The sequence below is a fragment of the Patagioenas fasciata genome, chromosome 29 (genome assembly GCF_037038585.1).
Source record: "Patagioenas fasciata isolate bPatFas1 chromosome 29, bPatFas1.hap1, whole genome shotgun sequence".
Taxonomy (NCBI): Eukaryota; Metazoa; Chordata; class Aves; order Columbiformes; family Columbidae; genus Patagioenas; species Patagioenas fasciata.
Window position 1 is genome coordinate 3,749,084 of NC_092548.1, and position 18,634 is coordinate 3,767,717.

The 18,634-nt window shown below is 58.2% G+C and overlaps 1 protein-coding gene across 6 annotated transcripts; it reads left to right on the plus strand.

Annotated features, from left to right (window-relative positions):
* Nucleotides 1-710: 710 nt before the first annotated feature.
* Nucleotides 711-12,293, plus strand: LOC139825848 (uncharacterized). 6 transcript variants are annotated; one of them, XM_071800210.1, is made up of 17 exons: nt 5,446-5,895; nt 6,383-6,462; nt 6,657-6,782; nt 6,900-6,979; nt 7,073-7,187; nt 7,511-7,600; nt 7,995-8,099; nt 8,546-8,695; nt 8,884-9,038; nt 9,347-9,491; nt 9,589-9,726; nt 9,906-10,082; nt 10,500-10,655; nt 10,822-10,923; nt 11,281-11,383; nt 11,620-11,679; nt 11,766-12,293. In XM_071800210.1, the coding sequence occupies exons 1-17, from the start codon at nt 5,739-5,741 to the stop codon at nt 11,897-11,899; spliced, it is 2,073 nt and encodes a 690-aa protein (XP_071656311.1). In that variant the 5' UTR covers nt 5,446-5,738; the 3' UTR covers nt 11,900-12,293. The 6 variants fall into 6 exon arrangements, with proteins under 6 accessions (XP_071656312.1, XP_071656311.1, XP_071656310.1 ...); XM_071800211.1 differs by lacking the exon at nt 5,446-5,895 and adding an exon at nt 711-848 and having other exon boundaries at nt 6,900-7,187; XM_071800209.1 differs by having other exon boundaries at nt 6,900-7,187.
* The last annotated feature ends 6,341 nt before the right edge of the window (nt 12,294-18,634 follow it).

Consider the following 18,634-nt stretch of genomic DNA (forward strand, 5'->3'; position numbering starts at 1 on the left):
TTTTTCCCTCTTTCCCCCCTTTTTCCCTCTTTCCCCCCTTTTTCCCCCTTTTCCTTCTTTCCTTGCTTTTTCCCCCTTTTCCCTCTTCCCCCCTTTTCCCCTCTTTTCCCTTTTTCCCCCTTTTCCCTCTTTCCCCCCTTTTTCCCCCTTTCCCCCCTTTTCCCTCTTCCCCCCTTTTCCCCCCTTTTCCCTTTTTCCCCCTTTTCCCTCTTTCCCCCCTTTTCCCTTTCCCCCCTTTTCCCTCTTCCCCGTTTCCCTCTCCCGTTTTCCCGTCCCTCCTCCCATTCCCGTGCAGCCCAACCCCTTCCCCCCTTTTCCCCAGAGCAGTTTTCATACAGATCCCCCCTTTCCCCCCAGCCCCGAACCCCCGGGGGTTTCTCAGCATCAGCAGCCACTTCACTCCCCCCAATTTAACTCTTTGTGTCCCTTTTCCAGGCTCTTTGGGAGCCCGGGTGTCCTGGGGCCGCTCTGGTTTTTGCTCCGGGGTGTTTGGAGCCCGGTGACCATGGACCTGTTTCCCTTGGGCGACGAGCTGCGTGGCTTTGCCCAGAGCCCCGGGCTGCTCTGCGGGGAAGCGCTGGAGCCCGACCTGGAGCCCGACCTGGAGCCCGACCTGAGCCTGGAGCCCGACCTGAGCCTGGAGCCCGACCTGAGCCTGGAGCCCGACCTGGAGCCCAACGTGAGCCTGGAGCCCGACCTGGAGCCCAACGTGAGCCTGGAGCCTGACCTGGAGCCCAACGTGAGCCTGGAGCCTGACCTGGAGCCCAACCTGAGCCTGGAGCCTGACCTGGAGCCCAACTTGAGCCTTGAGCTCAGTATTTGCTAATGATCAGTATTTACTAATGATGGTCAGTATTTATTAATGATGATCAGTATTTATTAATGGTGATCAGTAATTATTAATAACGGCTAGTATTTATTAGTGACGATCAGTATTTATTAATGATGGTCAGTATTTATTAATGATGATCAGTATTTATTAGTGGTGATCAGTAATTATTAATAACGGTCAGTATTTATTAATGACGATCAGAATTTATTAATGATGGTCAGTATTTATTAATGACAATCAGTATTTATTAATGATGGTCAGTATTTATTAAGGACAATCAGCATTTATTATAGATGGTCAGTATTTATTAATGATGATCAGCATTATTAATAAGGATCAATATTTATTAATGGTGATCAGTATTTGTTAATAACAATCAGTATTTATTAGTGATGGTCAGTATTTATTAATGGTGATCAGTATTTATTAATGATGGTCAGTATTTATTAAGGACGATCAGTATTTATTAATGGTGATCAGTAATTATTAATAACGGTCAGTATTTATTAATGACGATCAGTAGTTATTAATGATGGCCAGTATTTATTAAGGACAATCAGCATTTATTAATGATGGTCAGTATTTATTCATGACAATCAGCATTATTAATAAGGATTGATATTTATTAATGGTGATCAGCATTTATTAATAACGATCAGTATTTATTAGTGATGGTCAGTATTTATTAATGGCGATCAGTATGTATTAATGGTGGTCAGTATTTATTAGTAACGATCGGTATTTATTAATGACAATCAGTATTTATTAATGATGGTCAGTATTTATTAATAACGATTGGTATTTATTAATGATGATCAGTATTTATTAATGATGGCCAGTATTTATTAATGATGATCAGCATTATGAATAAGGATCAATATTTATTAATGGTGATCAGCATTTATTAATAAGGATCAGTATTTATTAATGATGGTCAGTATTTATTAATGGCGATCAGTATTTATTAATGATGGCCAGTATTTATTAATGGCTGGAAGGACCATTCAGCCAGCCAGCCACAGTCCAGGAGGTTCCTCCAGCGCATTGATGATCACTTCCTCATGCAGATGGTGGAGGAGCCGACCAGGAGAGGTGCGCTGCTGGATCTCATCCTCACTAACAAAGAGGGTCTGGTCGAAGCAGTAAAGGTCGAGGGCTGCCTGGGTTGCAGTGACCACGAGATGGTGGAGTTCAGCATCTCGTGTGGCAGGAACAGAACAGCAAGTAGAATTGCAACCCTGGACTTTGGCAGGGCTAATTTCGGCCTTTTCAAGCAATTGCTGGGGGCAATCCCATGGGCAAGACTGCTTGAAGGAAAAGGGGCCCAAGAGAGCTGGATTGCATTCAGAGATTGCTTCTTCCATGCTCAGGATCAGAGCATCCCCACACGTAGGAAGTCGAGGAAGGGAGCCAGGAGGCCTGCGTGGTTCAATAGGGATCTGTTGGGTATGCTCAAGCAGAAGAGGCGAGTTTACAGGTCATGGAAGCAGGGGCTGGCCACTTGGGAGGAATATAAGGCTGCTGTTAGAGGATGCAGGAGGGCAGCCAGGATAGCCAAGGCCTCCTTAGAATTACAGCTGGCGAGAGGGGTCAAGGACAGCAAGAAGAACTTTTCCAAATACACAGCAGATAAAACTAATACCAGAGGCAATGTAGGCCCACTGATGAATGAGGTGGGTGCCCTGGTGGCAGAAGACAGAGAAGGCAGAATTGCTGAATGCCGCCTTTGTCTCTGTCTACTCCGCTGGAGGCTGTCCTGGGGAACCCTGTACCCCTGAGACCCCGGATGAAGCCAGGTCAATGGAGGAGTTTGCTTTAGTCGATGAGGACTGGGTTAGGGAACAATTAAATAGCCTGGACATCCATAAATCCATGGGCCCAGATGGGATGCATCCGCGGGTGCTGAGGGAGCTGGCTGAAGTCATTGCTGGACCGCTCTCCATCATTTTTGCCAAGTCTTGGGAAACGGGAGAGGTGCCCGAGGATTGGAGGAAAGCAAATGTCACTGCAGGCTTCAAAAAGGGCAAGAAGGAGGACCCGGGTAATTATAGAGCGGTCAGCCTCACCTCTGTCCCTGGGAAAGTAATGGAACAGCTCATCCTTGGTGCCATCTCAAGGCACATCAGGGATAAGAGGGTCATTAGGGGCAGTCAGCACGGCTTTACCAAGGGGAAGTCATGCTTGACCAACCTCATAGCCTTTTATGAGAATGTGACAAGGTGGATGGATGATGGCAGAGCGGTGGATGTGGTCTACCTTGACTTCAGTAAAGCCTTTGACACAGTCCCTCACAGCATCCTCACAGCTAAATTGAGGAGGTGTGGTCTGGACAATAGAGTAGTGGGGTGGGTTGCAAACTGGCTTAAAGAGAGAAGCCAGAGGGTGGTGGTCAATGGTGCGGAATCCAGTTGGAGGCCAGTATCTAGTGGAGTGCCTCAGGGGTCAGTACTGGGGCCAATATTATTCAATATATTCATTAACGATTTAGATGAGGGAATTGAGTGTACCATCAGCAAGTTTGCTGATGACACCAAGCTGGGAGGAGTGGCTGACACTGGAAGCTGTGCTGCCATCAGAGACCTGGACAGGCTGGAGAGTTGGGCGGGGGATAACCTGATGGAATTTAACAAGGGCAAGTGTAGAGTCCTGCATCTGGGCAGGAACAACCCCAGGGTCAGTATAGGTTGGGGAATGAGCTGTTAGAGAGCAGTGTAGGGGAAAGGGACCTGGGGGTCCTGGTGGACAACAGGATGCCCATGAGCCAGCACTGGGCCCTTGTGGCCAGGAAGCCAATGGTACCTGGGGTGGGTTAGAAGGGGGTGGTCAGTAGGTCAGAGAGGTTCTCCTGCCCCTCTGCTCTGCCCTGGGGAGACCACACCTGGAATATTGTGTCCAGTTGTGGCCCCTCAGCTCCAGAAGGACAGGGAACTGCTGGAGAGGGTCCAGCATAGGGCAACAAAGATGCTGAAGGGAGTGGAGCATCTCCCTTATGAAGAAAGGCTGAGGGAGCTGGGGCTCTTTAGTTTGGAGAAGAGGAGACTGAGGGGTGACCTTATTAATGTTTATAAATATATAAAGGGTGAGTGGCACGAGGATGGAGCCGGGCTCTTCTCAGTGGCAAACAATGATAGGACAAGGGGCAATGGGATCAAGCTGGAACACAAGAGGTTCCACTTAAATTTGAGAAAGAACTTCTTCTCAGTGAGGGTGACAGAGCACTGGCCCAGGCTGCCCAGGGAGGTTGTGGAGTCTCCTTCTCTGCAGACATTCAAACCCGCCTGGACATGTTCCTGTGCGACCTCTCCTGGGCGTTCCTGCTCCAGCAGGGGGATTGGACTGGATGATCTTTTGAGGTCCCTTCCAATCCCAAACATACTGTGATACTGTGATACTGTGAATTCCGTGGCAGGTTCACTCTATCGTTCACTGAATGGGGGAAATACGCCAAGCCCAGTGCTGCTGACCTTCTCTGCAGGTGCCTGTACCCGTTCACGGAGCACACGGTCAGGATTCTTCTCTCCCTGATAACCGTTCGCCCTGGAGTCCCTGTTTAAAGCTCCAGTGGCAAACTTCTCTGATTCCACGTGGGCTTTGCTGTGTTGAGCTGTAGACGTTGTTTATTGTCCATAGCCTTGCAGGTGCTGTTTTGCCTGGACGCAAATTCCTTTCTTCTCGGCGAAGTGCAATACGGGCCTTGTCTTGTAAGTGATCAGTGTAGTTTGGAGTTGCTTTTGGTAGATATGAGCAGAACTTCGCAGCCTAAAATTTTAGCAAATCCAGCTTACCAAGTAACAAAAGCAAAGAGTATATTAAAAATCATACCAGCTTATGTCCCAAAAGAATTGATTATATTTAGTGTGCATCTACTTAAGGTAAATGATTAATATTAAACTTATCTCTGAGTAGCAAAACCATTGCCACACAGCTCACTTATTTAGCAGGGAGAGCTCACAGTGGGCTCATCCAGGCTGTCGTATTTATGGAGTGAAGTGATAGGCTCGCAGTCACGTTACGCACAGTAAGAAAAGTGTTTCTGAGACTCATGCGCTCACAAATTACCAGCGCTCATCTGCTCTTCTGCTTCCCCGTGGGTCTCCTGGCAGGAGTTCTTGGCCTGGTTACGGCTCAGCCCCTTCCCTCCTCTGGAGCCTGGACCAAACTGCTCTGGTTTGGCTGGGGGTGACTGGGGGATCGAGTGCATCTGCCACCCCTGGCAGCCCAGAGAGAACTGAGCCAGCCAACAGGATCCTTTCCGCAACATCCTCATAGGCACCTGGAGCAAGGAGCGTGGCATTGAGTGTGTCTGTGACACCCCCATCATGCACCAGCTGCTGGGAACATGGAGCGGTGCAGCAGACTGTTCAAGACTTTGCTCAGAGCAATGGGTGCTGGAGCTTTTAGAAACTGGGATGGAAACTCAGCAGCCAGGTGCCCAGGGCTGAGCTGGGCTGTGCCTCCCAGGGGACATCCTGACCCTCCCTGCCCTGGGTCACAGTGGGGCCCTTTGTGACGTCACCTGGTGACACCCATGCCCCGCATGTGCTCAGCGCCACTGTGACCCCAGCCCACACTGTCCGGCAGGACGGTACGGGACAGGGTGCAGGCACGGAGCTGGCGAGAGCCCCGAGCGTAGCCCACGTCTGTCGATCGGAGAATCTTCTTGGTTGGAAGCGACCCTTGAGATCATCGAGCCCAACCACAACCCGGCTCTGCTGCCCCGGCAGACTCTGCTGCCCCGGCAGACTTGGAGCAGGGAGCTCCTGAGCTCAGCTCCCGTCTTTCCCCGACGAGGAGCACACGGGCGCATCCCACACCTTTCCCCGCTGCCTCTGGCAGAGCTGCAGCACCGAGGCGTTTGCCGAAGCGTCCGCCTTCCCCATCCTTAGTCCTTCCCTTTGACCGAAACATGGCGGAGAGACCCCCCCTCCGACCCAGGCTGGCCTGGCAGGAGAGACCCCCCAGCCGCCCCCGGGTGGCCTGGCAGGAGAAGGCTGGGGGTCCCCAGGAGGCCAGATCTCCAGCGCAGCCCAACCAGGTGGATGCGGCCCAGCCACCGCAGATGGGTGAGTGAGGGGCCCTGATTGCCTGGGCGGGGGGGGCCCAGCGATCGCTCCCCGCTCCACACCAGGATCACGACTCCCCACACGCTGGCAGGGGGTTCCCATGGGTGGTGATGACGCTGCCTGAAGCCCAGGGCTGCTCCGAGCTGGGCGCCGGCCCCAGCGCAGCCCCTGCGGGCAGAGGGGACCCAGCTCCTGCTGCAGGGCACGGGCAGCGAGAGGCAGCTGGGCGGGCAGGAGGCACCGTGCTGCGGGACGGGGACCTTTCCTGCCCGTCTGAACCGAGTTCCTCACCCGCTGCACCGGGGGCTTTCCCCGTCCTGCCTGGCTCCAGCATCGCAGCCCCTCTGCCGGGCACCCTCCAGCCCCACACGCTCGGGGAGGCTGTGCCGGGGCAGCGGGTGTGGGGCTGGACGGGGGCAGAGCTCCTTCTGCCCTGTCCTGCCTGCAGACCCCCTGAGCAGCCCTCCCTGCTCTGCCCCTTTCTCAGATGCCGATTCGCTACGCGCGAATGGATTTCTACGGGGATACGTGGACTCCATCGTGTCCTTCCTCAGCAGCCCAGACAAGGTGACCGCAGCCGCTTTCAAGGCGGCTGAGCCGGCGTCTGCTGGCAGGGGCTGTGCTGCGGGTGCTGGAGGGAGCTGGCTGGGCAGAGCTGCTGCTCCCAGGTCTCTAATGGCGCTGCACCCCATGCTGCGGTGCCGCTGGCCGCGTGTCCCCATCTCACGCTCCCTGTTTGCCTCTCTGCTCCCTGGCTCTAGGAGGAGAGCCACAAGATCGGGTTTCTCATGGACATCCGCGACCTGTGCGACACCAGCAGGCGCCACCGCTCGCCAAGGGGCCTGGATGTCTTCTGCCAGAGATACGAGCTGGCAGAGAAGATCGAGGTGAGGGGACACCCGGCGGCGCTGGGGAAGGGATCGAGGACTCCGGCACCTGTGACAACAGCGCTGGGCAGGGCCGGGGGCTGGTGGCGCTGGGTCCCATCCCGGCTGTGCTCTCAGGTGCTGCTGGCAGAGGAGCCCAGGGCCCAGCTGCGCTCGGCGCTGCGGCAGATCGCCATGCGTGCCATTGCCGAGCTGAGGTACCTGCCCATCCCTCCCGGGGACGCCTGCGCGAGGCCTCGAGGCACCGCTCCAGGTTCCAGCGTGCGACGGGCTGCTCTCTCTCTTTGCAGCGCCGTGGAGAGGGTGCTGGAGGGCAAGGAGACCAGGCTGCTCCAAGCCTGCTTCTCCAGTGTCTTCTTGCTCCCACCAGAAGTGGAGGACGTGGACCGTCACCTCTACTTAGAAGTAAGAGCTGCGTGAGCTCCGGGAGCCCCCGGTCCCTCTGTCTGCTCCCCTACCGCCCCGTGCCGCGATGTGACCAGAGATCCAAGGCAGGGCAGGGTCTCAGCTCTGCTGTCCCACCCTCACCCCTTCGTCCCCTGCCTGTGGGCCTGGCCACGTCCAGTTCCGCAGGCTGCTCTGCCCATAGCGGGTTATTGTCCCCGGGTCTCTCGTGGGCACAGCGCAGCAGCGCCGGAGTCGTCCCTCGGTGCTGGGAGCACACATCAGTCCCCTGGGAGGGAGAGGGGTGGCAGGAAACACGACCACAACCCGTTGTGTTCTTGCAGACCGTGCGGTCCATGGACAACATGCTGGAGGCGTTGCTTCTCAACTCCGGCGCCTCCAGAGCCAGCGAGCTGCTGCACAACATCTTCCAGGTCTGGGGGTGCCGAGTTTGGGCTTCACCAGGGCTGTTCCTCACCCTGGGGGACAGGGTGGCCACTCTGGAGGTGACAGTGCCACCCGTGCCGTGCAGAGAGCGCTGCCGGGAGGGCGCCCACCTCCCCGGGGAACCAGGGCTGCCCTCCAGGCTCTTCCGCAGCGCAGTGGCCGCAGAGGTGGCATCCGCCTTCCTGCCTGGGCACAGGGCTGGCCCGGGGCGTTTGTCCCAAGCCTGCCAGGGACCCCAGGGCGAGAACCTCACTGCAGGCTTTGCTGGAGCCCTGGGGAATCCTTAATGGAGCGGCCAGTCCAGCAGAGGAGTTGAGCGGTGCTGCTTCTGCTGGAGCGGTGGCTGCTCCCAGGGCTCACCAGCAGCTTCTCTCTCCCCAGATGCTCTTGACCTTCGGCAGCTCCGAAAGAGAACACGTGCGGCAGAGGGCCCTGGGGAGGATTGAGGAGCTGAGCTTCGTGTTGGCTGAGAGCCCCACGCTGGGGGTAAGGAGCCAGGCGCCCTCCGGCCAGCCCGTCTGCCCATCCCTGCAGCCCAGAGCAGCCTGCAGCTCTCCCCACGCGGGGCTGCTGCCCACCCAGCTGCTCTGGGAGCCGTGACCGGCACGGCCTGGAAAGCCCTGCCTGCCCACGGAGCCCTGCACACGCGCTTGGGTTCAGGGCTTTGGCACCGGCTGCCTGCCCTCAGCCCTCCTGCCGTTCGGTCTCCCTCGCCCAGGGCTGGTGCCGCTCTGGGACAGACACACACGGCCCTGAGAGCCATAGGGACACCCAGATCCCAGAGCTGGGGCAGCTGCCGGGGCATCTCCTGCTTTGCCGCAGCACCCACAGCACCGCCGGGCGTCCACGCGGGGCTGCGGGCACCGCCCGGCACGCAGCAGCACCAGGGCGCTCGGTGTGACTTGGCTGCGCTGCCTCCCTTCCTCCCTTAGCCCTTTGCAGAGCACCTCCAGCCTCCCGAGAGAACAGACCTGGTCCTGGTGTTGATCAAGGCGCTGACCGGCTCCAGCACCTTTGACAAGCAGGCGGCCACAAACCTGCTGGACATGGTGGAGAGAGACTGCGGGTTCTGGCTGGTGGATGTAAGTGGCCTTTGGCTGCACTGCTCTGCCCTTCGGCCCTGCCAGGCCTTGCTCTCCCTCCATCCATCTCTTCCTCCCAAATCCCGGTGAAGCGAAGCCACGTGAAGGCGACAGAGCGGGATGGGAAGGGCAGTGAGGAAACGGCTGCACTCCAGTGGCAGCACCATCCCGACCTGTGTCCCCTCCAGGTGCCGAAGATCACGAGCTGCATCCACAAAACCCTGGGGTTCATCAGCACCGCGCCGGCCCGGCAGAGAGTGGCGTCCCTAATTGTCCCCATGGCTGACAAGTGCCCTGCGGAGGTGGTGTCCACGCTGCTGACAATCGCACCACCCGGAGACAGGTACTGGCCCCAAAAGCCGTGAGGGCTTGTTCCCTGTGGGGAGAGGGACGCAGAGCCAAGGGATCCTGCGGGACACCCCCGAGGAGCAGGACCCTCCATCCCACCGCGCTTCCCAGCGCCTGGGGTCACCAGGCCTGCAGCAGCCACAGCTGAGCGAGCCAGCCCAGAGCCCCCCACTGCGCTCCTGCCAGCCCCATAGAGCAGCAGCTCAGCCTCTGCTGCTGCCCGGGGCATCCCCAGCGTCCTGCAGCGCTGGCCCGGCCACGCTGCGCTGGCCCGGCTGCCCTGCTGACAGCGCTCTCCTGCAGCACTGCCCTGGCTCTGTGGGAGGTGATGTTCTCCGTGCCCCAGACCCTGCAGAACGTGTTGAAGGAGCTGCTCATCCAACTCCAGGACCGGCACTGTAGGGTCTTACATACATGCTGGGAGGACACGTCCATCCTCCGCTTGGCTGTGAGTCACTGGATAAAGCTCCCGGTGCCCCAGGAGCTGCACGGTGCAGGGAGCCCCACCAGCTCTGCCGGTCGCTCACTGCTGGCTTTGCTTTCAGATGCTGGCCAGCAGTGACCTGCAAGACGAGGAGTTTGCTGCAATGTACCTCGTCATGAGGTTTCTGAGGGAACAAAGTCCAAAGGTGCTCTCCCTGGTGCTCAGGGCCTTGATGACGCTGTCAGAGAGAGAAGAGATGGTGAGTACGGTCATGCCAAGGGAGCCATGCTGGCAGCCAAGGGGCAGTGGGTTCGGGCTTGGCCTGGGCTGGCAGTGGCTGGGGTGCCTGCTCCAAGGGCCCTCCCTGCCATGGTGGGGCCTGGGGGGCTCTCCAGACATGGACCCGGTGCCAAGAGGGAAACTCTCTTCTTCATCCAGGCCAGAAAAATGAAGGTCATGCTGCCAGACCTGGCGTGGGTCCTGCAGTACGGCAATAACGTCATCAAGACCAAGGCTCTGGTGGTCTTCATAAACGTGATGGCTCAGCTGGAGAGGGAGGAGGCCAGCGCCATCGCCGTGCTGCTGGCAAACCTTCTCCTGCCCTTCTTTGATGACGTAAGGCTGATGTATAACCCTGAGCCTGGTGGGTGAGAACTGGGCAATGACAGCTGCCCTGCAGCCCGGCCACTGGAGCAGGGGCTTCTCCTCTGCTTTCCCCCCGGGGCTCTTGTGGGATGGGTTCTGGTTCTGCAGCCCAGCCCAGCTGCTCCCTGCCAGCTGCTCCCACAGCTCCTCCCCACCATGGCTGCTGGAGCTGGTGGGGATGCTGGGACGGCACTTTGAGGCACAGGCACTGCTGAACAAGTCTCTTGAGTGGCCCTTCATGCACCCAGGGCCGCAGATCTGGCCACAGCTGCAGTGTGCACAGTGCGCCCTGGAGCGTCCCCCCTCCCATCAGCCGTGCAGGAGCTCCTGCTCCCCGTGGGCAGGGAGCTGCTGGTGCTCAGGTCCTGCTGTGCTGCTCCCTCCCAGGAGCTGAGCCAGCTGAGAGAGAGCTCCATCGGCCTCTTCAGACACCTGATGAAGATGGTGGTGGGGAACGACAAGACAAAGATGAAGAACACGGTGCGACTTGGCCTGCTCCCTCTCTTCTTCCGCATGAGTGACCAAGTGCAGAGCGTGGCCAAGGTGCGGATTTCAAAGCTGAGCGGTGACGCAGGGAAGAGACCCCTGGGTGCTTGGGACCCCTGCTCCCTAAGGGCAGAATCACCCCGGGAGCAAAGCCCAGAGGAGGGGGACACCAGGTCTCCTGCCCCAACCGTGGTGCCATCTCCCAGTTTCTGCTGTTCCGTAGGTGGCCAGGGAAGCCCTCCTGGGTGCAGCAGAGCTCCTGAAATGGAAACAGCTCAGACACCTGGTACAGACTCAGCAGACATGGAGGATTGGAGAGAGCTTGGTGAGGACAACCCCCAAGGACCAGGGCCCAAGCTGGATGGGGGCTGCCCCACATGTCTGTGCTGTGGGCTCTGCAGAGGTGCCTCCCCTGCCCTCCTGCAGCCCCGAGCTGCGTCCTTGTTCCCTGAACTCAAGAACAGAGCCCCCAAGGGCTCTTCCCTCTGCCCCACACCCAGCAGGAGGGAGGGCGCTCAGCACCCCTGGGACCCCTCGGTCTGTGTCTCTCAGCCCCACAGGGCTCCTGGATGGGACACAGGAATGGCCGGAGGGGAAGGGGAACGTGGGTTCCTGGGAGGAGGGGCTGGTCCGGCCAGCTGGGGAGGGACAGGAGGTGCTCACAGCCCTGTGCTCTCTCCAGCTGGAGCGGGACAGGAGCAGGGCTCAAGAGCTCTTGAGCCAGAGCCTGCCGTACCTGAGGGACGCTCAGCCCAGCCTGCGAGAGGCGGCCCTGAGGTTCATCGGTGAGTCCCAGCCCCCGGGTCCCTCCTTGGGCACCGCTGCCCTGGCACCAGGAGCAGCCCTGTGGCTCCAGAGCCCCGGCTGCCCCGGGCAGGCCCTTGGCCTCCCCTCCCAGCCCTGCCCACGCAGGTGGCCGCGGTGGCCGCCTCACTCGGTCCCAGCATCTCGGCTCCTGCTGTCCCCTGGGGTGGGCGCTGCGGAGGGGAGGGAGCAGGGGCTGATGGAGCTCTGTGCCCAGGGCTGGCTGCGCGGCACCTGAGGGACCCAAGCGAGGAGGAGCTGGCTGAGATCTGCAGAGGTGAGCGGGGAGCGCGGTCGGAGGGGACGCCTGGGGGTCTCTGTAGACATGGGAGCTCATCTGGGCTCTGCTTCTTTCCCTTGCAGCCATTCAGCCCCTGGAGGGGGACAGCGACCCCTCCGTCTGCTCCCTGGCAGCTCAGACCGTTGGCATCGTGTGCTCTTCATGGAAGCGGCCGAGGTCTCGATGGAGCCTGCGAGCCCTGTGCTGCTGGCGCTGACCCGGGGCAGGAGCAGCTCTGCTGGGGAACACGGCTGGGGGGCACTAAAGAGCCCTTTGTGAAGCTGGGTTGGATGTCTGCCCTTCCCAAGGAGCCCAGAGCCGCTCTGAGGGCTCCGGTGTGGAGGGGTTGCTGGGAGATGGAGATTTGTTACCAAGAGACCCATAAGTGACCCACAGAGACCCATAAGTGACGCATAGAGACCGATAAGTAACACATAGACACCCATAAATGACCCACAGAGACCCATAAGTCACACAAAGAGACCCATAAGTGACCAACAGAGACCCATAAGTGACCCACAGAGACCCATAAGTGACACATAGAGACCCATAAGTGACACATAGAGACCCATAAGTCACTCACACAGCCCCATAAGTGACTTAAAGAGACCCCTAAGTGCCCCATAGCGTCTCACCAGTGCCCCATAGAACCCCACAGGTTACTCATGGAGCCTCATAAGTGACTCTTAGTGACCCATAAGTGTCTGTCAGTGACCTCCAAGTGCCCCATAGTCACCCACAAGTTCCCCATACGTCCCCCAAAATTGACCCATAAAGCTCCATAAGTGACCCATAGAGACCCATAGGTGCCCCATAGCATCTCCCCAGTGCCCCATAGAGCCCCATAAGTGACACATATAGCCCCATAAGTGGCCTATAGCGACCCATACATGGCTTTGCGTGATTCACATTGAATCGGAGCGCCGAAGCCCCCCTAAAGACCACCAGAGGACACTGCGCGTGATCAAAGTCGTTCCAAGGTGTTGCAATTGATGTTGCAATCAATGTTGAGTAACTATTTCATATCCTAACGATCCTAATGAATATATGAATATGTCTGTGAATGGACTGTATACATACTGTGCGACTCAAACTGACCGGGGAAGCTTTGGGTGCGAACCCCTGGTTTCCCAGCGCTGGAATAAAGCACCGCATGGCACTGCGCCCGTGGCTCCGGGTCCTGATCGCTGACACTAAGATGTTCAAGGTTTACAGACAGAACCAAATGAGGCACGGACTCTGAACCTGGAAAAGGGAAAAAGGTGGTTAAGTTCTGTGTAAAAAGTTATGAAACGTGTTTATGGAGTTATATTGACAGAGGCAACAAACATCTTAAGGGTTAAGCAACTACATAGTAAGGGCCTACTAACGAGCTAACATTCTAAGCCACATAATTAATATCTAGTTTAGAGCTGTATGTACCCAATCGTGCTAAACAAGCAGGACTGCGTCAAATGCCGAGATCAGAAGTTTTACGGCACCAGCTGCAACCTTGAGGAGACGAGATCGCCAAGATTTCCAGCACAAAGGGGGCGCCAGGCCGGGTTCAACCGCCTTGGCCGCTTGGGTCCCAGCCCGTTCCTCACAATGAGCCAAAGGGGCAAAGCCCACTGTGAGGAGGCTGAGGAGCCTTCACCCAAAGACCCCAAGGACCCCTCCTCAAATGCACCCAGTGCCACTGCGCAGGAGAACAGGGGGCTCAGGGCTGTGGAAACGGTTCTGAGATCACCTCATGAATATGCACAGCTCTGGGGTCATTATGAATATGAACACTCACTGTAATTAACACACTTCCTGTTGTTAAAGGTGTGCGTGTTGGGCAGAGCGAATCCCCCGCGCACCCCGCGCTGTTTCGCTTGTGCTCTCATGAACCCGCGTTTAAAGAACACAATTAAAGAATTGGATTAAACAGCAGCGAGAGCCCGCAAGGGGCGACGGCGCCACCGCGGGGCTGCGCGGGGGCTGCACTGCGCAGGCGCGGAGCCGTGTCGGGAAGGGGAGGGACTTCCCGCTGGAAGCGGCACAGCCAATGGGCATCAGGAGGCCGCCTCCAGGCCAATGGCGGCGAGGGACGGGTGCGAGGGACGGTGACGGGCCGGCTGTGTGGCCAATGGCGGTGCCGGGGGCGTGACCATGCAGCCCGCCCCGGGAGCGGCGGCCCGGCCGTGGCGGTTCGTCCCCTCCTGCCGCCGGAGCGCCGCTGCCACGGGCGGGTCCTGCGGCTGCAGCGGCTGCGGGGGCGGGCGGGGGGCCCGGGGCTGCGGCCCCGCTGGCCGGGGCCGGGCGGTCGCCGTGTTGCCCCCGGGCGGTCGCCGTGTTGCCCCCGGGCGGCAGTGGGGGGGTCCCGCTGGTCGCCCCCGCAGTTCCGCGGTTGAAAATCCTCCTCACACCGCGCTGGGACCGCGATCGCCGCCAGTTCCGTCCCGGGTGAGCGGCGGGGACGGATTTGGTTGGTGCGGGGGTTGTGGGGGGCGCGGGGCGGGTCTGGGGGTGCAGGGGAGCTGTGGGGGTTGGGGTGCAGCCGGCAGGAGGGACCAGGTTTGGGGGGCCCTGAGTCCCTTTGCGGGGGAGGGGAGGCCCTGCTGACCCTGCCTCCCCCAGCAAATCCCCCTGCGGGGCTCCCCCCGGACCCCCCGATCGGTCTGCGCCCCCCGCGACTCCCTCAAGTCCCCCTGAACCTCAATCCCCCTTTTTGACCCCAAAACAGCCCCAAATGTGCCCCCCAATGTCCCTTTAACACACCCTCCCCCCAGCCCCCCCGCACCGAGGCCTCCAGTGTATAAATTAAATGTGTAACATTAAACGCGACATTTGAGCGTTAACTAAAAACCAACAAATGTTGAAGTTTCGTTGAGGTTTTTGTTGAATTTTGGTTTCACGGAAGGGAGCGTTGTTGGAAATTTACTGGGATTAATGTTTTGCTTTAAAAACTTTTTGTATCTCAGAAGTGACCTGAACAGTTTGCTAAAGAACATTTCAAATTAAATTAATTTCCCATTAAATTTCTTGGGATTAAACGTCCGTCAGAGGCAGTGGTGCTTAAACCCCACTGCATTGGTCCCTCTCCGCATTCAAAATCCATCATTAAACAGTTAAATGTTTCCCGTAATTAAACCCCTGTGATCTACATTCTGTAGTTTAAAAATGCGGTGACTGAGCGGTTGAACAGCCGATATCGCTCTGAGCGCGTGGCTCAATCTCTTGATTCATCTCAGTTCATCCCCACCAACCCCGTCGCCGTTCATGGGAACGTACCCGGGTGGATGGAGGGGGCGGGCGGTGGGTGTGGGCTCCCTGGGCTTCAGCAAAGCCTCTGACACCGTCTGCACAGCATCCGCACAGCTGAGCTGGGGAGGGGTGCTCTGGGCAGTGGGGAGTGGGGGGTGCAAACTGGCTGAGAGGGAGAAGCCAGAGAGTGGTGGTCAATGGGCAGAGTCCGGTTGAGGCCTGGATCCAGTGCAGGGCCTCAGGGGCCAATATTATTCAATATATTCGTTAACGATTCGGATGAGGGAATTGAGTGACTGTCAGCAGGTTTGCTGGGGACACCAAGCTGGGAGGAGTGGGTGACCCTGGAAGCTGTGCTGCCATCAGAGACCTGGACAGGCTGAGAGCTGGGGGGGGATAACCTGGTGAGATTTAACAAGGGGAAGTGCAGAGTGCTGCACCTGGGCAGGAACAACCCCAGGGTCAGTATAGGCTGGGAATGAGCTGTTAGAGAGCAGGGTAGGGAAAGGGAGCTGGGGTCCTGGGGACAGCAGGGTGACCATGAGCCAGCACTGGGCCCTTGGGGCCAGGAAGCCAATGGTACCTGGGGTGGGTTAGAAGGGGGTGGTCAGTAGGTCAGAGAGGTTCTCCTGCCCCTCTGCTCTGCCCTGGGGAGACCACACCTGGAATATTGTGTCCAGTTGTGGCCCCTCAGCTCCAGAAGGACAGGGAACTGCTGCAGAGAGTCCAGCGTAGGGCAACAAAGATGCTGAAGGGAGTGGAGCATCTCCCGTGTGAGGAAAGGCTGAGGGAGCTGGGGCTCTGGAGCTGGAGAAGAGGAGACTGAGGGGTGACCTTATTAATATTTATAAATATATAAAGGGTGAGTGCCAGGAGGATGGAGCCGGGCTCTTCTCGGTGGCAAACAATGATAGGACAAGGGGCAATGGGATCAAGCTGGAACACAAGAGGTTCCACTTAAATTTGAGAAAGAACTTCTTCCCAGTGAGGGTGGCAGAGCCCGGCCCAGGCTGCCCAGGGGGCTGTGGGGTCTCCTTCCCTGCAGACGTTCAAACCCCCTGGACATGTTCCTGTGCGACCTCTCCTGGGCGTTCCTGCTCCAGCAGGGGATTGCGCTGGATGAGCTTTCGAGGTCCCTTCCAGTCCCAAACACACCGTGATGCTGTGATGCTGTGATTTCTGTGCTAAATCCTTTCCTTTCCCCCCGTGCCAGTGGGGGGGACCCAGAGGACCCGCCCAGGCCCCCCCAGGTTTGTGGGAGCAGCACTGGGGAGGGGCCGCTTTTTCCCCCAGCTACGAATATAGAGACAATTTGTACAAAAACTCTAAAGTGGGGGGGACGGCAACTCGGGGACCCCCAAACCACCACAGGGGGGTCCACATCACCCCATGCGCCCCATCACTTTTGGGGTGTCAGAGCCCCCCCCCATGCAGCTGCCCCTCGGGGGTCCTGGGTGGGTTGTGAGGTCCCTGGGGGGCTGGAGGGGAGAAAGGGGAAAACCTGGGTTTGGGGGGGGTCCCAGGGGTTCTTGCGAGTGGGTCTGGGGGGGTCTCAGTGGTTTCTGGGATCCCTGGGGGGTCCCTGAGATCAAAAAGAATTTGGAGGCTGGCAGGGAACTTTGTGAGGGGAAGATTGAAACATCCCTTTTCCCTCTGTTTCACAGCCCCAGCTTCTCTTCTCTGCCCTTCCTCCTCTCCCCTTCCTCCTCTCCCCTTCCTCCTCTCCCCTTCCTCCTCTCCCCTTCCTCCTCTCCCCTTCCTCCTCTCCCCTTCCTCCTCTCCCCTTCCTCCTCTCCCCTTCCTCCTCTCCCCTTCCTCCTCTCCCCTTCCTCCTCTCCCCTTCCTCCTCTCCCCTTCCTCCTCTCCCCTTCCTCCTCTCCCCTTCCTCCTCTCCCCTTCCTCCTCTCCCCTTCCTCCTCTCCCCTTCCTCCTCTCCCCTTCCTCCTCTCCCCTTCCTCCTCTCCCCTTCCTCCTCTCCCCTTCCTCCTCTCCCCTTCCTCCTCTCCCCTTCCTCCTCTCCCCTTCCTCCTCTCCCCTTCCTCCTCTCCCCTTCCTCCTCTCCCCTTCCTCCTCTCCCCTTCCTCCTCTCCCCTTCCTCCTCTCCCCTTCCTCCTCTCCCCTTCCTCCTCTCCCCTTCCTCCTCTCCCCTTCCTCCTCTCCCCTTCCTCCTCTCCCCTTCCTCCTCTCCCCTTCCTCCTCTCCCCTTCCTTCCCTCCCCTTCCCTCAGAACCCCATTCTGGTTTGGGATGAAGGGACCTCTGGAGATCATCCAGTCCAACCCCCCTGCTCCCGCGGGGTCCCAGAGCAGATCACACAGGATCCCAGGGGTCTGAATGTCTCACAGAAGGAGACTCCACACCCGCTCTGGGCAGCCTGGGCCGCGCTCTGGCACCTCCCAGCAAGCAAGTTTCTCCTTACGTTCAGATGGAGCCTCCTGGGTTTCAGTCTGTGCCCGATGCCCCTCACCCCGGCGCTGGGCACCACTGAACAGAGTCTGCTCCATCCTGACACCCACCTGAGATATTGATCCCATTGATCACATCCCTCTCACCTTCTCTTCTCCAGCTCAACAGCCCCATCTCTCTCAGTCTCTCCTGATCAGAATGATGCTCCAGACCCCTCAGCATCTCTGTGTCCCTCCACTGGACTCCCTCCAGTAACTCCTTGTCCTTCTTCAACTGGGGAGCCCAGAACTGGACCCAGAACTGCAGATGCAGCTTCCCCAGGGTGGAGCAGAGGGGGAGGATTCACCTCTCTCACCTGCTGCTCACACTCTTCTTAATAAATATCCCCCAGGTACCCTCGGCCTCGTGACCACAAGGACACATTGGTGACTTGTGGCCAACCTGATGTCACCCAGAACTCCCAAGTCCTTCTCGCAGAGCTGCTTTCCAGCGGGTCCACCCCCAAACCGTGCTGGTACTGGACCCCTGCTGCCCCAGGAGGGGCCGGTATCGCCCCGGTATCGCGATGGGTGGCACCGACAGCCCTGGTATTGCGATGGGTGGCACCAACGGCCCCGGTATCGCGATGGGTGGCACCGACAGCCCCGGTATCGCGATGGGTGGCACCGACGGCCCCGGTATCGCGATGGGTGGCACCAACAGCGCCCTAACGTGGTGCTCATCAGTAAGAAGGGAGGGAAGGGGGTTGCAGGGCAGCCATCGCTTGGGGTCTGCGGGATCTCCCTGTGCTTGTGGGAGCCCACGAGTCTTTGCATCACGCCTTGCGTTTTATTCTCTCTTCCTCTTTCAATTACTTATCTCACTTGGTTTTTTTATCTTAGCCCATGAGTTTTCTTACTTTTGCTCCTCATATTCTTCATTCCCATCCTACTGAGGGGTGCGTGGGGCTGCTCTGCCAGCCCCGGCTGCCCCACCGCAGCTCCCCAGGCCCTCACGTCTCCCATCCCAGCAACAGCAGTGGCCGCGGCACTGATTTCTTTCCTCTCCCTTTTGCAGCCTCCTTGCGCTCGTCCTCTCCACGCCGATCTCTCCTGGCTTCCTCCAGCTGCTGTGTCCTCTGGGTAAGTGCAGCTCGACCCCTCCCAAGATGCTCTCGAGTTGGCTGGGGTTTCTAAAACAGAGGGAAAAGGGATGTCTCACTTTTCCTCAGGCAGTTTCCTCCCAGACCCCTTTTACCCCCTGCGCTCTCCACAGACCCCAGTTACCGTTTCTGTTCGATGGGGAACATCTCACTGTGCTGTGCATGGCCAAGACGATGA

Coding starts and splice junctions, on each gene's coding strand:
- LOC139825848 (XM_071800206.1), top strand. CDS start 6,006: ATGACGCTGCCTGAAGCCCAGGGCTGCTCCGAGCTGGGCGCCGGCCCC. Junction 10,083..10,499: donor TCCTGCCCTTCTTTGATGAC/GTAAGGCTGATG, acceptor GCTCCCTCCCAG/GAGCTGAGCCAGCTGAGAGA. Junction 10,924..11,280: donor GGAGGATTGGAGAGAGCTTG/GTGAGGACAACC, acceptor TGCTCTCTCCAG/CTGGAGCGGGACAGGAGCAG.